Source organism: Harmonia axyridis, chromosome 4 (genome assembly GCF_914767665.1).
Source record: "Harmonia axyridis chromosome 4, icHarAxyr1.1, whole genome shotgun sequence".
In the NCBI taxonomy this organism is placed as follows: domain Eukaryota; kingdom Metazoa; phylum Arthropoda; class Insecta; order Coleoptera; family Coccinellidae; genus Harmonia; species Harmonia axyridis.
The window spans coordinates 45,431,197-45,450,275 of NC_059504.1; the positions used below are offsets into that span (position 1 = coordinate 45,431,197).

At 34.6% G+C, this 19,079-nt stretch overlaps 1 protein-coding gene across 1 annotated transcript in view; it reads right to left on the bottom strand.

Moving 5' to 3' along the window:
* LOC123678097 (homeobox protein SIX2-like) overlaps positions 1-8,570 on the bottom strand; it is a 46,288-nt gene extending 37,718 nt beyond the window's left edge. Inside the window, exons 1-2 of the mRNA XM_045614901.1 lie at positions 8,297-8,570; positions 232-436 (exon numbers count right to left, since the gene is read on the bottom strand). Of these exons, the coding sequence (XP_045470857.1) occupies positions 232-363 (132 nt within the window). The 5' untranslated portion in view covers positions 364-436; positions 8,297-8,570. The remainder of the gene's footprint in view (positions 1-231; positions 437-8,296) is intronic.
* Positions 8,571-19,079: the final 10,509 nt, after the last annotated feature.

Below are 19,079 nucleotides of genomic sequence, written 5' to 3' on the forward strand. Positions count from 1 at the left end.
TTTCAATGACTCTTCCACATTTTTGTTTCATTTTACTTATATTTTTAGAATCAATCCTTAACAAAAAAATGAAAACTAGTCCATTCTCATTAATTCATTTAAGTAAAGTTGGCAAAGGAATCTACGACCGTTCTTCTCACTTGCATGCACTCTGAGATTCTAAGAGGCTTAGAAGAGTCGGTCATACATATATGAGAACATTGAAATGAATGATAGATTCCTCCCACTTACCTCACATACGCAGGCAACTTGCTCCTGGGTGAAACTAAAGCTAGGTAGGGGGCTGTGTCTAGCTGCAAGGGGTGGACTGTAAGGGGGTGTTGTACCTGGGGGTGCGGAATATCCCAACCCCGCCGATAACATCGTGTTCTCTCTGTTGACCACCGTAGCTCCTGGAGTTCACTTCATAGTGGTGAAATAACAAATCCAGGAGGGACTGAAACAAAGTGTTGAGTAATTAGAGGTTGTAATTTTAGGTGTTAATACTGGTGGAGCTATTTGTGGTGGTAGAATAATCATCACTAATATTTCCTAAAACTATATACACTGTGTCCGTAAAGTATGGAACAAATTCATTTTTAGCTAAAGAGACCATTTTAAGAAATAATCCTGAAACCAGTCGATTTTTTATTTTAATTTACCGTATATTAATAATAATCTAATATACAGGGTGAATTACTTTCGAGTAATGACGTCACCGTCATTTTTTTTTAATGTAACACCCCCATTTTGTCTCAATTTTCCGATTACTCTAGCTGAGCTGATTCCAAAAATGTATCACATGTTGATTCCAATTGGTACAGGATGGACAAAAATACAATAGTTTTGTGTGTGCTCATAAAGTAACGCGTAACATTCTTTATTAGTTAAATTAACAATATTATCAAAAATACTTATTGTCTAGTGGCAATTGGTTTCAATGTGACACCCTGTTGTTTGTTACATTTTTATATTAATAAAAATGAGCTGTTTCCAAACATGTTTGATACTTGTGGTTTAGCAGACAGAATATGAAAGAAATTATTTCTTATCAATTTAAAAAACATAGTCGTCTAGTTTATTGTGAAATGTCATTATTTGTTTAATAATTTATTGGTGTTTAGGACTACAATATTTTTGGTATTCGTGAATGTTTTAATTATTGCTTAGATTTAATTTATTATTTTTGTCCATCCTGTACTAATTGGAATCAACATGTGATACATTTTTGGAATCAGCTTAGCTAGAGTAATCGGAAAATTGAGACGAAATGGGTGTTCCATTTAAAAAAAAATGACGGTGACATCATTACTCGAAAGTAATTCACCCTGTATATTAGATTATTATTTTAGATAACGGTAAATTAAAATAAAAAATCGACGTGTTTCAGGATTATTTCTTAAAATGGTTTAGCTAAAAATGAATTTGTTCCATACTTTATGGACACAGTGTATAATTGATGATAATGCTATATGTATACTATTGGCAATGATACGTCTTGGTATTGTCAGACACCAAATGCAAGTTCTCTGCTACGAACTACGAATATGATGCTAACGCCGAGGCATTGGAAATTTTCAACCAAACTTGGCAGAAATGTTTAACTACATAGTTGATAGTTGAAGGTGGTAAATAATTCAAATTTCATTCAAAATAATTCAGTAGCCATGGAAATTTGACGTTTTACTCATTGTTACAATCGAAATTGTACTATATTTTTCTTGAAAGAGGAAATCGATTTCAATGTTGTTTTTAGGTTCAATTACTTTGTAGTTGTGTTCTTCTTTGCTATTGAATTACGTTACGTGAAGGTGGTTTCTTCATTAAGAGAAATAGATAATCGTCTTACAGTAACTAATCCTATGTAGTACGGTGTTATCAACCATGGTCTAAAAAAACTATCAGAAATGTTATATCACCTACATTCTGACAGTCAGGCTCCAACGATTCTGCAGGCTTCTGAATGTGTTTCTCTACTGGAATTTGCAAAGACGCAGTATGTTGTCAATTCATCGTACGTGATTGGTCGCCGATGAATCGACTACGGAAGATTTTCAGTAATTGTTGAGACTCCAGAAGAGATACGTACGATGTTTTATATTTCAGTCATTACTAGCTGAATATGAGCCAAAATTTTACTTATCGGCAAGAATTGTGTTGGGATTCTCGCACTTCCCTAAGGTATGAAAAATCAAAAGAAGAACCTCCCTTGGGATTGGAAAACCAATCCCAAAGGTTTCTCCCAAAGTAGAAATCTCCATTGGGATTGAAACATCAGGTGCAAAAACATCCCTTAAGAACTGGAATAGTAAATACATCGAATCATCCTTAAAGGCTATCTAGGAAGCACCTCATGAGAATAAATCTGGCAGATAAGGACGAATGCAGATTCTGTGTGGAGGAGAAAGAAGCTCCGGATTACCTCACCAACGAAAAAAATGCTTTAGACAAAAATTTGTAGAAGTGAGGAAGCCATCTCAAATACTGGAGCCTTTAGAACTCTGGAATTCGAGAGCAATGGAACCTCCCTTAGACGAGGAAATGGACAGCCAAGACAGAAAAATGTGGTTTAGGATCACCATCTTCGATTATGGTATTAAGACAACAATTTTTAAGTACAATCAGCCACATCTTGTGCTTTTAGCTTTTTTTTTTATTTTGAGCAGTTAATACCTTTGAATAGTTAAACGTGTCTGCATAGTTTTGTCCAAAAATTATAAAGCCTTTTTATTGTTTTCAGGTCACAAGTATATATGTGGAACCAAAGACCATAAAATGAGGAATGGTTAAAAAACAGAGAAATTGATGTAGACTGAAGCACATATTCAGAAATCAAGATTTGGAAAGAGAAAACCTAATCTAATAAATAATCTCTACTTTTAGTAGGGAGCCCACAATTACTTGTGAAGGGTGTTTTTTTTTTAAAGTTATAGAACTTTAAATTGCAATAAGACAACGATGGATTATTTGATTGACATGAATTTTATTTATCCGCAAGATAATCTTGTGGCATTACATTTTAAATATGATTTTTGGCATATGACCGTCACTGCTGGCTCGGATGTAGTCCAATCTGGACGTCCAATTTTCGATGACTTCTTCCAACATTTGTGGCCGTATATCGGCAATAACACGGCGAATGTTGTCTTCCAAATGGTCAGGGGTTTGTGGCTTATCCGCATAGACCAATGACTTTACATAGCCCCACAGAAAGTAGTCTAGCGGTGTTAAATCACAAGATCTTGGAGGCCAATTCACAGGCCCAAAACGTGAAATTAGGCGGTCACCAAACGTGTCTTTCAATAAATCGATTGTGGCACGAGCTGTGTGACATGTTGCGCCGTCTTGTTGGAACCACAGCTCCTGGACATCATGGTTGTTCAATTCAGGAATGAAAAAGTTAGTAATCATGGCTCTATACCGATCACCATTGATTGTAACGTTCTGGCCATCATCGTTTTTTAAGAAGTAATAATGATTCCACCAGCCCATAAAGCCCACCAAACAGTCAGTTTTTCTGGATGTACCGGTGTTTCGACATACACTTGAGGATTAGCTTCACTCCAAATGCGACAGTTCTGTTTGTTGACGTAGCCATTCAACCAGAAGTGCGCTTCATCGTTAAACAAAATAAAATGGACGTAGTGCGCGATACGTATTCTGCACAGAACCATTATATTCGAAATAAAATTTCACTATTTACAAGCGTTGCTCAGGCGTGAGTCTATTCATGATGAATTGCCAAACCAAACTGAGAATAAATCACTCGACAGCTGTAAAATCGGTCGCCATCTTGAACAGTAATGCCAACTTAAAGTTATATACTTCGAAAAAAACACCCGTTATGATATTGTAAAAGCAATTTTATCAAAGACGACATTCAGAAAAGTAGATATTTCTAGTGTAGACTATGTATTTGGAAGACAGCACGTTGTTTTTCTTGTCCTTTATTCAGTATTGTGTTAGATAACTCGAACAGTCTACCAGAGTAAAAGTGGAACTCCCCTCGTAATTTGGTTTTACTCATCTTGTTAAACCTATTTGTTGCATCTAATTTCCTCTTCGTGTCAGTATGGAAAACAATTGCCCTCTGCGTTATATTGCAAATATGCCTATTCATTTTAGGTATTTTTATTGTGGCGAAGAAAGTGGAAAAGATTTCGTTAAAAACACTCGACGTTGGCGTCTCTTCTGAAATTCTAGGTCCCTTTGTTTTAAATTCTTTTCGGCTTCCCTTTGTCATTTGTTGTTGTTTGGGTTTGCTGCGTCGATGAAAATTGTTTTTCTCATGCTTATGCACTAATATTATGTCTGGTCTTTTGTCAGTCAGCACTATGCGACCCCAGGAATCCAGGAAAGTTTATATGTCTGTATTTGTAGTATTGTATGATGCGTTTTCTCATTATTATTATTTATTGATAAAACTTTTTTCTACCTAGTAAAGAGTTTTCCAACAAGAGGAGAAAGTTGATGTTTGGTGTAATTAAACCAACATTTCAACATGTAGTAGCGTTCTAGCGCTTCAATGTTGATACCAAAATAACTTCCATCTATCAGACAGTAATATGAACGACTGAGCCAGCTTTATCGAAACAATATAATATTTTCATAACGCACGTTGTATACCTATAGTTTTACTTGCGACGGAAGTTCTAAACGTCATCAGTCTCCTGATTTCAACTTTACTAATTGTATTTGGTCTACAATAACTGCAAACTTTACACATGGTGTATTATTTTCGCAGAATATTTCATTGAAAAAAAGGTTATAATGAATTCGATGGTGAGGAATATCAGTCACAAGGAACAGTTGTATACAATTTATTCAATGGCAACGTTTCTGAGCATTTAGCTCCTTCATCAGGCTAAAAACAAAAACCAATTTATAAACAACGGCATGGATCATACAATTGGTGTAGCAATAAAGATAAAAAATACATAAAATGATGTCGCTATACAATAATAAATATGAAATATAAACTAGATGACAAATAACAATGAATATAAATATAAAGCAAAACAACATGAAACAACTAACGCCAGGTCGGCCAAGGAAACAATAAGTTTACAATAAAAAGCGATCTCACCCTATGAATAACGGTTATAAATCATTCGAATACATCGAAATCATCAAATAAATGTCCATAAAATAAAATGGCATTATCAGGATATCATAAAAAACCACATCAAATAAGACGTATAAGTATGAACTAATGTATCAGGCAAGACAGACTGCATTAAAATGTGTGAGACATACTAACACCCGATTCAAAAGGAAACACGAACTACCGCGAAATAAAACTATCTACATTTACCTTATTAATTAAGTTAAAATACACCGAACACAAACTACCAATATCGGTGCGTGTATTCACAGAATCTTTTATTCTCTTGATAAAAACCATTTCTTTGAATGTTCGTTTAAACCAATTCTTTTCTTTATTTAAAATTTTTACATTATTAAAATCAAAGGAGTGGTCATTAATTTTTGCATGCTGTGATAATGCTGTAGCTTCACTACGATTTTTGCAATCTCTCTCATGTTGTTTCAACCTCGACCCTATATACTGTTTTGTTTGGCCTATGTAACTGCCAGCACAATCTGAACAATCTATCTTGTAAACTAAATTAGAATGTCTCATCAAAGGATTGCCATCCTTTAGTCGACTGAACAATTTGCCCACAGTTTTATTATAATAAAAAACTACTTTGTTTGAGAGATTGCTCATTATTCTTGCCAATTGCTGAGAGCATCCCGGTATATAGACTAATTTACAATAATTTTTCGTTTGATCAACATCACTGGATGATCGAGAATCACCTGCACTAATAGACGAATAAAATATAAATATATAAATTGTATACAACTGTTCCTTGTGACTGATATTCCTCACCATCGAATTAAATTTTCGGAACGATAATTCTATCTGTTATAATGAATTTTTTCTACATTCATGCAAAAAGCAAAACTTTATTGAACTATATTTAGTGGAAAAAGAAGTTCCTTATTCCACTCATCTGTCATTCTACTTCAACGTGCTGTCACCAATTGTTCATTCACTTTCAACATTGAGGGTAAAAATAAAGTTTGAGTTAAATTGTTCGTAACGTATTAGTTCCTGTTTCAATGCAAATCGATATTAATAATAAAGTATTCAAGTTGCGCTTTTCATTTTCCTACACCTAGTGCCTCACTTCAATAAATCATTTTTTGCTTTTTGCATGAACGTAGAAAAAATGTTGTATGCAACTCGTGCAAAAATTGTTTATTGCACTCGATGTGTTGTCCAACTCGGCCTAACGGCCTCGTCGGACAATTTCACGTCGAGTGCAATAAACATTCACTTTTTGCACTTGTTGCATAAATAACTAGATATTATATTCTGCAGGGTTTTCGATTATGTTATTGTTATGTTATGTTATGTTTCGATTATAATATTCAAATAACTCCTTGCCAATACATATAAATTAATTTCTAAAATTTAATCCTTGAACCATAGCTCACAAAATGAGTGAATCGAATTCTTAGGCTACAAGGATTAATGCGATATATCAACCTATTCCTATTCCTGTATCAATTTTCAAGCAATAACTTTTCGATATTTTTAGAAGATATATAGAAATTCTAGAAAAAATATAGGAAGCAAATGAATCTTTTCCAACAACTCAAAATTCCAGTTTAAGTTTAGGCAATAAGGTCAAATTTTCACTTCTAGCTTTTTCAACCTTTCTTGAAATTTTGGCAAATTTGATTTGTATAATTAGAAAAATTCAGGAATAAAAACTTTCATTTTTATCATTTCCATATTAAGTTCTCTGCAAAAAAGCCAGATTCTAAAAAAAAGATGCTCTGATTTTTCTCACAGAGTGTGTCAAAGATATTTCCAATATATTCTGTCATCGTGTGTGTGACTTTTCCCTGCAATTGTTCACAACAGTAGCTTAAAATTTTAACCAACTACTTGATTTGAAAATTAAGCTCGTGAAAAATTACATACTGAAGCTTGGCTTGACTTGATTTTAGATATTTATTGCTTGACTTGATATCAAGCTACTTGATATTACTTGAGCTTGATATGCACGCGTCGCACGGCATATAGGTACCTATTTCTGCAATCTCGTGAGCACTAAATAAGGGGATTCCTTGAGCGCCGAGAGACTGATGCATTGGACAGTGTGACTTTATTAGAAGTTTTCTCACATTTCTATGAAATCTATTGGTAGTTTTAGAACTATCTTTTCAAATTTGGCCATAATGGCCAAGGATTCTCATCAACGCCAGCATCTTCAACTCCTGTTGAAAGACAATTTTCCAGAGCTGTTCTTACAGTTACAAAAACCCACAATAGGTTAGGCGACAAATCTATAAGATACCTCATGTGTCTTAGATCCTGGATGGAAAATTATGAAATCAAACAAAGCCTGCAGGTTTCTCAATATTAAGAAACTTTATTTTTCTGTTATGATTTAGGTATATTGATTTATGTTTCTATTTCAAAAAGTTAATATTTTCGGTTCTTCTATACAATGAGTTTAATAAATAAAAGTGTTTTTTGCAAGGTTCCTTCTCACTTCATCATTTTTTCATCGATGTGACACTATACAATAAAACTGCTAAAAATCAAGTAGTTTGATATTTTTATATTACCTATTGATAAATACTTGACTTAAGATTGAAAAACTACTACTTGACTTGAGCTTGACTTGAAATTAAGTCAAGCTCAAGTCACAAAGCTTAAAAATCAAGCTAAGCCGTGAATCCCTAAGATGGCCTGGCAACTTGAGAACTAATAGCGTGTAGGTAATTTAGTATATAGGTACGATAAGAAAATAGGTTGCTATTGAGTGGCATCAAAACATTCTACCTCGATAATCCGATTTCATCAATTACAGGAATCATAAATCAATTCAATTGAAGGCAACATTTCCAAAAAATAAAAGTGATAAAATCTTGAAATTGAAAATATGTGATAATAAATATGACACTTATTACTTAGAGTGTTTTAACTACCTACTACAATTTGTTACGAAAATTCTGTTAGATTGACGTGGAAATGTATATTAATCATTAGCGTAAATTTACAACGTTTGTTGAAATTATCTTTAATATAGAGGAAACGCTTAATTCACAGTAGATGCGAATTTAAACCATGCAACATCCGCCAAAACAGTCAGAACTACTGTCAATTGACTCGTCCAGAATTAGCAGCGCTGCCACAAACAACTTATGATAATATACTGGAAATAGTGCGTTGAAAAGAGCATAAGCTATACCTCATACGCTTCAGGAAAACTTCCGTACTGAAACAGTGACCTACCCAGACGAAAACCCCCTAAAAATATCCACTGATCCGGCCAACTTCACAAACTCAAAAACACCGATCCAATTTCACAACACAACACAGAAGTAACGGCGACACTAAGCCAGCGGAGCAGCAGCCAGAATAGAACTCTTCTAAAAATAAAAGTCTAATTGTTACGTTCCGTTGTTGTGCAACGCGACGCGTCCAAATTATAACACCGAAAAATAGTGCGTTCCAAAATTCAGTCACAGAACTGGCGCAGCGACAACCCTGCCTAGAGACTTTTCTTTAACTGACGTTCGCGTTAAAAAGAGGCCTTGGGTGTAGCGAGATTGAAAGGGGCGTAGCTTCGTGTTGTCAGGGGGACGAGGAGGCGGTCTCTAAACTGGAAACCAATGGTGGCGTGGCATTCCTACTTATGATTTGGTGTTATCAGTCAGAAAAACAGGTGCTAATTTGTTATATCTTGTATAGTGTCAGTTTTTAGGTGTGACACTTTATGGGCTGGATAAGCCTTATGTGTTATTGACACTGAAAGTTGATATGTGCTTGCGATTGTAGGTGCCACCTATCGGAATCTGAGTTTGTAAATAAAATAAGTCGAGGATATTTTGTCTAGTACGGGAAATTTGAAGCTTTTAAGTATCATTGTGAGCTTTCTGATAAGGGATTGCATTCAACTGATTTTTGCTCCCAGATTCACATATGTTTTTTTGTATGCGATTAGCCATCAATAATAGAATCTATGTAGGTACCTACCTAAGCAGTGGAATTTCAGTTCTATCTTCGAATTTTTTGTCTCTAATTTCTGCAGTTGTAGTTGATCTCAAATAAATGTCTTGAACGTCGATTTCACTGAAGTCTGAGGTAGTATTATAGGTTAGGTTAGATCTCAAATGAGGGGGAAGTATCTTATTCATCGATTTCACTGAAGAAGATTGTGGTAGTTAATCTCCAATAAGTATCTTATTCATAGATTTCACTAGAGACTGTAATAGTATTTTAGGTAAGATTAGGTTAGATTCCAAATGAGAGGGAAATATCTTTTTCATGGATTTCACAGAAGATTGTGGTAGTATTTTGGATTATAATCTAATTTAATTCTAATTATTCCAGAAATTGTAACACTGGTATAAAATAAATTTCTTCTGTGACCAATTTCAAAGACGAGTACATCGCTTAACTATACCTAACAGTGTTTAGAGAATAAAAAGAAAAGAAGCAACAAATACAAAATAAATAAATAAATAAGACGAACAGTTAGAACAAAGAACAGATAGAAAGACGCAAACTAAACTATAAAAAAAGTATACTAAACTAAATAAAGGATGATAGGTATAAGCACATCATGGATCATGATGCATAACTACATAAGTACATATGATTGACAATAATAATTAATTTACCTATTTTAAAAAAAAAGGGAGGTTCATCATCAAGATAGAACATCATTGAATGAATCGAAATTTATTGTGTGCGAGAATAATAGACACAAAACAGAAGATTTTTAGGCAACTATAAGGTTTCCTCTTTTAGAAAGAGAAAAAGACTGGTTTCGTTTCTGTCTGTGGATCTGTTTGTTAGTCTGTGTGTCCGCAAATAAAGGGTTTTCCAACGAGAAATAGGTATTTGAATTGGAAATAGCCCGCTATCTCGGCAGCTGTCAATGTTGAAGCAGCCATCTTTTGACATTTGACAGTAAAAACTAAATTGTTGAAAGTTACTACAAAAGTGGTGAATTTTTGCAGTTCCAGTTCGCAAAACTAAAGCATTTTTTGGTCTTCGTGAAGCACCTTTTCGGCCGGCAATTTTTAAATTAGCAATATTATCAAAAATACTTATTGTCTAGCGGCAATCGGTTTGAATGTAACACCATGTAGTTTGTTACATTTTTAGATTGATAAAAATGTATAAAAATAAGAAATAATTTCTTTCATATTCTGTCTGCTAGACCACAAGTACCAAACATGTTCGGAAACAGCTCATTTTTATTAATCTAAAAATGTAACAAACTACAGGGCACGGGCGTAGCCAGGGGGGGGTTTTGGGGGTTCAAACCCCCCCCGAAATGTTTAAGATGTCGAAATTTATTGATCTTTTTCTTCTTTTATTCTCATTTATTTCTATGAAAAAAATTCTTATTTCTGCCATTAGCCTTTCTTTTTTTAAAACCCCCCCCGAAACTGAAACCTGGCTACGCCTGTGCTACAGGGTGTACATTCAACCCAATTGCCGCTATAGACAATAAGTATTTTTGATAATATTGTTAATTTAACAAATAAAGAATGTTACGCGTTACTTTATGAGCACACACAAAACTATTGTATTTTTGTCTACCCTGTACCAATTGGAATCAACATATGATACATTTTTGGAATCAGCTCAGCTAGAGTGATCGGAAAATTGAGACAAAATGGGGGTGTTCCATTCAGAAAAAATGATGATGACGCGTCATCACTCGAAAGTAATTCACCCTTATATTAAATTAAAATAAAAAAAAATAAATTAATAAAAAAAATTAAATTAAAATAAAAAATCGACGTGTTTCAGGGTTATTTCTTAAAATGGTCTGTTTAGCTAAAAATGAATTTGTTCTATACTTTACGGACACAGTGTATAGAGGGAGTATACGCAGTTTTCACATGTCCCCAACATGGTTAGATTACGTTGTCGGATTGTGATATATTTTCAAATCCACAATTTCACTATATCGTTATGAATGTATATTATATTGAATGAAATATAGGTATTTATTTCAGTAATTCCCGATTAAATATGCAAATTTGAATACTTATTTGGAATCCGATATTTTTCCTAATTGTCGAATTTATAATAAGCAGAATATTCATTATTATCTGTATCTACTTGCTGAAATTCAAGGTTTGGCAACTATTGCTCTCCTAGTGTCATCCGTGTTTTCACGTAGTTTGGCGCGCTTGAAGTTTGTTTTCTGGATTTCTGATATATTTAGGAATTTATTTTAATATATATTTTGAGTCAATATGGAACGTTGATTCACTATGGGACATAGGAAGTGCGTTTTTTGTGGAGAAACTCACGAATTGGGTGAAATATCGTATTAGGTACTGATATGTTTTAATTTCCGCGCGCTTCATGTCAAATTTGATAGTTAATGTTGGGGACAAAATTTGCTTACTGAAAATGACATATGCTCCCTCTATCTATGTTTATTACTTTGAGCTTTGGAACATTGGAATTATTGAGGAATGGCGTCTGTCTAGTAACGAAAATAATTATTAACACCACAATTTACTAATGAATATGTAAATATGTATGTAGGTACATACTTCAATCATTTCATCAATTTGGGATTAGGAATTGCGATTCAAAATAGTTAAAACTTTAAAAGAATTCAGGAATAGATTCCCCAAAAACTAACAATATAGTATGAGAAAAATCTTTTATTGATGAACCTAAGCACAAACTAGGTACCTACCAGGAAGAAAAAAGCTATATTTCATTTCTCTCATCAACGACATATCATCAGCATCTGCTCATTGTTAAAATTGTTTATGTCCCATATAGAGGATGGTACATTTTCGTCCACCTTTGCCAAAAGATATCCGCGTGAAATATTTGAAATCAGATAAGGGTATTTTAGAGCAGACAGAATTCTTTGTAATGCAGAGATGTAGAGATAAGGTCAAGAAAGGTGTGAACCCCTTTCATTATTAAATTGATGCTGGGCAGATAAACGAATGACAAATGGACAGAAACCGAAGAACGGTTTGGTTGTTGTATTTTCTTTTTGGATATTGCAAGAGTAGTGCATACATGTAGAAGCATTCGATTGAACTTGGAAGAATAAGTTGGGAGATACTAAACTAAGTTATCTCTGAAATGAACAGAAAGTTATAGAGGTTCTCTTAGAGGGTTTTTCAATAAGAACTTTCATTTCGAATAGCCCGCTATATGTCGGCAGCTGTCACTTTTGAGGCTGACATCTTTTGACATTTGACAAATAAAACTACGCCATAATTAAAAAATAGAACGAGACATGCTCCATAAAACGCATTGAAATTGAAAAAATTCATAACGAAAATGGTGGAAATTTTGCATATATTAAATTATATATATTTCTCGAGCACTTTCTATAGAATCAGATCTGTTTTATGGAATCAGTTAATTACTTATCGACCTCTTATCATCGTCTCCATACATAGACGTACAACTTTGCCGTTTTTTTTTCAAAATTCGGGGATTTATTGTGAAAATCTGGTTATAAAGGGTGTTTTTTTTAGAGCTATAGAACTTTAAATTGCAATAAAACAACGATGGATTATTAGATTGACATGAATTTTATTTATCCGCAAGATAATCTTGTGGCATTACATTTTAAATATAATTTCTGGCATATGACCGCCACGGCTGGCTCGGATGTAGTCCAATCTGGACGTCCAATTTTCGATGACTTTTTCCAACATTTGTGGCCGTATATCGGCAATAACACGGCGAATGTTGTCTTCCAAATGGTCAAGGGTTTGTGGCTTATCAGCATAGACCATAGACGTTACATAGCCCCACAGAAAGTAGTCTAGCGGTGTTAAATCACAAGATCTTGGAGGCCAATTCACAGGTCCAAAACGTTAAATTAGGCGGTCACCAAACGTGTCTTTCAATAAATCGATTGTGGCACGAGCTGTGTGACATGTTGCGTCGTCTTGTTGGAACCACAGCTCCTGGACATCATGGTTGTTCAATTCAGGAATGAAAAAGTTAGTAATCATGGCTCTATACCGATCACCATTGACTGTAACGTTCTTGCCATCATCGTTTTCGAAGAAGTACGGATCAATAATTTCACCAGCCCATAAAGCGCAACAAACAGTCAGTTTTTCTGGATGTGACGGTGTTTCGACATACACTTGAGGATTAGCTTCACTCCGAATGCGGCAGTTTTCTTTGAATAAATCACTTGACATCGTTTGTCTTTCGATGCTCGGCTCGAACGCATTAACTTAGTTCGATAACGATCACCTGTGATTGTTTCAGTAGGTTTTAACAACTCATAACCCATTACGCCGAGCTGGTCCCACCAAATACTGAGCAGGACCTTAGAACCATGAATATTAGGTTTGGGCGTCGCGTCGTTGTGGAAGCATGGCTGGGATATCCCTCATGATTTTCTGCTCTTGGAATTATTGTAATGAACCCATTTTACATCTCCAGACACAATGCGATGCAAAAATTTCTCAATTCCTTGCCTTGCAAGCAACTGTTCACAAGCTAACTAATGCCGTCCAACATCTCTCGGCTTCAACTCATACTGCACCCAATTTCATTCTTTCTGAATCAATCTTATGACTTTCAGGCGTTTTTAAATGGTTTGTTGCGACACCCCCAATGATTCTGCCCATTCTTGTTGCGTTTGACACGATACTTGATCAAGTAATGCCATCAAATTATGAATCTTCGAAAACCTTCTCTCTTCCACCGTCTTCAACGTCAAAATCACCGTTCTTAAAACGTTGAAACCTCTCTCGGCACATTCTTTCACTAATTTAATCCTCATCATAGGTATTTGAGAGCTGTCGATGAGCCTCAGCAACAGATTTATTCATATTAAAGCAGAAAATTAAAATTTCCCGTAAATGACGAGAAAGCGACAAGAAAGAAAATTCACATGAAGCTTTCAACTATTATTCTACATCTTTTCGATTGAATCAGCAGTTTTGAAATTCACAGTGAAGCAAAATTTCGAACGGGCCTAATCGACTAGTTCGGAGAACAAGAGCTCACAAAGTTACCAAGAAAAAGTAATAAACATAAATGTTAACGTTATGATGATGAATAAATTATTATCATAAAAAAAATAAAAATTAAAATCATTCAAATTAGGATAGGAACATGACGTAGGTTTGAATGTGGTTTGAATTGCGTTATAACTGTCTGCTTTTATAAGAGTGTCATGTCCACCACACAATCAAGACTTTATTTTGATACACTCAATAGTAACTGATACTCTTTCAGTCTCTCTCTTCATAAACTTTCACCTTCTACAATAATGAGGACAGTATCAAATGTCAGAAAATCTATGGTTTCGTGACTCTTCATCATCAGGTACGGAAGGGTTATCTCTAACGTTGCGTGACAAGAAAAAATGGTGGACAAACAGGAAGTAGAAACCTGTGAAAATTACTACTAAAAAGGGGTGAGGAATTTTTATGGTCAAAAAGAAGAAGGACAGTTTGAAATGTATCTGTTTTTAGATCTAGAGTCACACAACAATACTTCGCACGACTGTGTGATCTGTGAATAAGAGAAGTGTCATATCATGATGTAACTGTTGAAGATTAAGGGATACTTGAGGGGTCAGAATCCTTAGGTCGGAATTTTCTTGGTTTCTTTAGGGTAGCATCAAATGATGGGAAAACACTTCAAATCTATCTTGCCCAGTAAAATAACCGAAAAAAAAGGTTTGATTTAATATGTCAATTATGAGATTATGAAATTTAAATTCCAGGAATATGGTAGTAATTCACACAGTAATAAACATAAATAGAGGGAGCATATGTCATTTTCAGTAAGCAAATTTTGTCCCCAACATGAACTATCAAATTTGATTTGAAGCGCGCGAAAATGGAATCATATCAGTGATACGATATTTCACTCAATTCGAGTGAAGCGAGTTTCTCCACAAAATATGCACTTATTATGTCCCATAGCGAATCAACGTTTCATAATAACTCGACATACAGAGTGATTCAGCGGGATGGCCTATTAGACGTTTATGGAAAACTAATCATAATTTTGAGCTGAAACTTTGCATATTGGGGTTCGAGACAATGATCTTTCTCCCTAAAATATTTTCGGATCTCTACAACTTCCGGTTATACCGGAAACAGACTACTACTTCCTTATTTCAAATGGCACACCCAATATATTATTATATATTATATATTATTATCAGATAGCTTTTTTGATGGCAATTTTGGTAATATGCCATACCTTTGGTAAAAATTCAACGGTTCATGGGTTATTGGGATTCTTATGAAAAAAAAGGTGGCGATGAGGACTCACATTTTTTCGAATATTTCAGCAGAAAAAGCTTTTTTCGAAAAAATTTTTTTCTTTTTCGATTCCGCAAATACGTAGTATTACAAGACTGTTTTCGGCTTGGACCAAAAATGTACAGGGTATTTATAAGAGAATCATGAACTTGGACAACTCTAATTAAGCAAAACTCAAGGTTTTCAAATTAGAACCTATATTTTTTATTATTCCAGTCGATTCTACGTACAAAAGTAGTGGGGTTTACTTAAGCAAACCCTATACCTAAAATGAATACTTCAAGAGTTATCGGGGAAGAACTTCAAATGAGGAAAAACCGCTATTTATAACTGTGTGGAGTAGTCTGCGATTTCCGAAAAACACAGAAAGAAACTAAAATTCGATGTTTTCATAACAAAATTTGACATATCAAGAATTGTAATGAATTATTCGTAATTGAAAATTGTATTGGTTTATGGATTTCTCAACAATCCCAACGAAAAATTAATAAAAATTCATGAAATGTAAAATTTAGTTATCCAAACATCGAATTTTAGTTTCTTTCTGTGTTTTCCGGAAGTAACAGACAGTTATTAACACAGTTATAAATAGCCGTTTTTCCTCATTTGAAGTTCTTCCCCGATAACTCTTGAAGTATTCATTTTAGGTTTAGGGTTTGCTTAAGTAACCCCCACTATTTTTGTACGTAGAATCGATTGAAATAATAAAAAATATAGGTTCTAATTTGAAAATCTTGAGTTTTGATGATTTTGAGTTGTTCAAGTTCATGATTCCTTATTTGATTTTTGGTCCAAGCCGAAAACAGTCTTGTAATATTACGTATTTGCGGAATCGAAAAAAAAAATTTTTTTTCGAAAAAAGCTTTTTCTGCTGAAATATTCAAAAAATGTGAGTACCCTGTACATTTTTGGTCCAAGCCGAAAACAGTCTTGTAATATTACGTATTTGCGGAATCGAAAAAAAAAATTTTTTTTCGAAAAAAGCTTTTTCTGCTGAAATGTTCAAAAAATGTGAGTCCTCATCGCCACCTTTTTTTTCATAAGAATCCCAACAACTCATGAAGAGTTGAATTTTTACCAAAGGTATGCCATATTGCCGAAATTGCCATCAAAAAAGCTCTCTAATGATGCAATCCTAATATACTGAGTGTGCCATTTGAAATAAGGAAGTAGTAGTCTATTTCCGGTATAACCGGAAGTTGTAGAGATCTGAAAATATTTTAGGGAGAAAGATCATTGTCTCAAACCCCAATATGCAAATTTTCAGCTCAAAATTATGATTAGTTTTCCATAAACGTCTAATAGGCCATCCCGGTGAATCACCCTGTATATTGAAATAAATACCTGAATATATCATAACTTTGGAAATCAAACTTCAAGCGCGCAAAACGACGTGAAACAACCGATGACACCAGGAGAGCAAAAAAGTTGCCAAACCTTGGATTTCAGCAGGGGGATACAGAAAACAAAATTCTGCTTATTACAATTAGACACTAAGGAAAAATATCGGATTCCAAATATTCAAATTTGCATATTTTATCGGGAATCACTCGTATAAATTATATTTCATTCAATATAATTATCATTCATAACGATATATAAAATTGTGTATTCTAAAATATATTACAATCTGACAACTTAATCTGACCATGTTGTGGACATGTGAAAATTACGTATACACCCTCTATTTATGTTTATTACTCTATGAAGTAATTATAACAGGTAATCATAGTATACGATTGTACCAGGAATAGATAGATATTGCAATTCTGCTTAAGTATTTTCATTCCAGTAGTATCTTTCATGAAATTCCAAAAGATAAACTTCATCAACTATATCAGCTATAATAGTATCTTTTTAGAAAAAAAAAATAACTTCTGATTGTATTATGAGAGTTAAGATTTCGAGGAATCAACATTTCTGAAAAAACTTTGTTGGTTTTTTATGTTAAATTGGTCTGTATTCCTCCCTATTGTTTCTGATTGAATTACATTCTCATTTGGTATTTTTAATTTCCTCACATGGGATTTTCGTTGATCAAGGTTGAAATTCCGCCCCTGAAGTTTGGCACCCTAGACGGACGCCCACCCTGCTTAAGACCTAGTGACGGCCTAGATATGTCAAAAACTGTTAATATTCATTGCCACATACAATTTTCCAATTGTAGTATTATGAAAATCAAATTAGCCAAAAATCTTTCAACTTGTAACAGGTGTTTTTTTTCGAGGTATATAAATAGTGCAATTTTATTTCGAAAATAATGGTTCTGTGCGGAATACGTATCGCGCACTACGACCATTTTATTTTGTTAAGGCGATGAAGCGCACTTCTGGTTGAATGGCTACGCCAACAAACAAAACTGACGCATTTGGAGTGAAGCTAATCCTCAAGTGTATGTCGAAACCCGTTACATCCAGAAAAACTGACTGTTTGGTGCGCTTTATGGGCTGGTGGAATCATTGGTCCGTACTTCTTCAAAAATGATGATGGCCAGAACCTTACAGTCAATGGTTATCGGTATAGAGCCATGATTACTAACTTTTTCATTCCTGAATTGAACAACCATGATGTCCAGGAGCTGTGGTTCCAACAAGCCGGTGCAACATGTCACACAGCTCGTGCCACAATCGATTTATTGAAAGACACGTTTGGTGACCGCCTAATTTCACGTTTTGGACCTGTGAATTGACCTCCAAGATCTTATAATTTAACACCGCTAGACTACTTTCTGAGGGGCTATGTGAAGTCATTGGTCTATGCGGATAAGCCACAAACCCTTGACCATTTGGAAGAAAACATTCGCCGTGTTATTGCCGATATACGGCCACAAATGTTGGAAAAAGTCATCGAAAATTGGACGTCCAGATTGGACTACATCCGAGCCAGCCGTGGCGGTGATATGCCAGAAATCATATTTAAAATGTAATGCCACAAGATTATCTTGCGGATAAATAAAATTCATGTCAATCGAATAATCCATCGTTGTTTTATTGCAATTTAAAGTTCTATAGCTCTAAAAAAAACATCCTTTACAATGTCTGTATGTCTGTAATCAGGGGTCTGGTGAAAAAATGAGCAAAAACGACCAGGATTTGAAGCCATACTCGCTAGACCTATTTTGTGACGATTTTCGGTTTCGTGAAGAAGAACAAAAAAAGATAATGGACATACAAGATTGTCGAGTGGATTATCAACGGTTCATCTACGGGACATTTACCGGCTTATTCACGTGGAAAACACACAATGCCGACTGAGCGCTGAAGATGATGAGATTCGATAGGTTAAGTACACTTTCAGACTCTTTGGTTGGGTCTGGGAGCCGCCGAGTCTACGGGATTTGTGTCTGGGGGCCTTCTGTTCGAGAATAATGGAGTCAAGTACCCGCTGTTTGCTCTTTTCTTCTGTTTGGATGTGCTGAGATCGAATTATCTTCTGTTTTGCTATTATTTACAATTTTTTAGCGCTCGTTCCCCAAACAGTGTTACCTATACAGTGTGCCAAACAAGTCATATAACTCGACAATAATTCTTTTTTTTTAGGGGGGGTAATCGAAGAAATTTTTTTTGACGACAACGTTTACTCATATCTGTAATATGAAAAAAAGAAGTTTCATAAGGAAGTTTGAACCAAATTACATTTTTTCCTACAACTGCTATGAAAAGTAGCGTATTCTGCATAGAGTCAATTGCAAAACTATATATTGAGCATACTGTGGGAAATATTATTCCCCACGGCACTTTGCCCACACCTCCCTTGGTAGACCAATG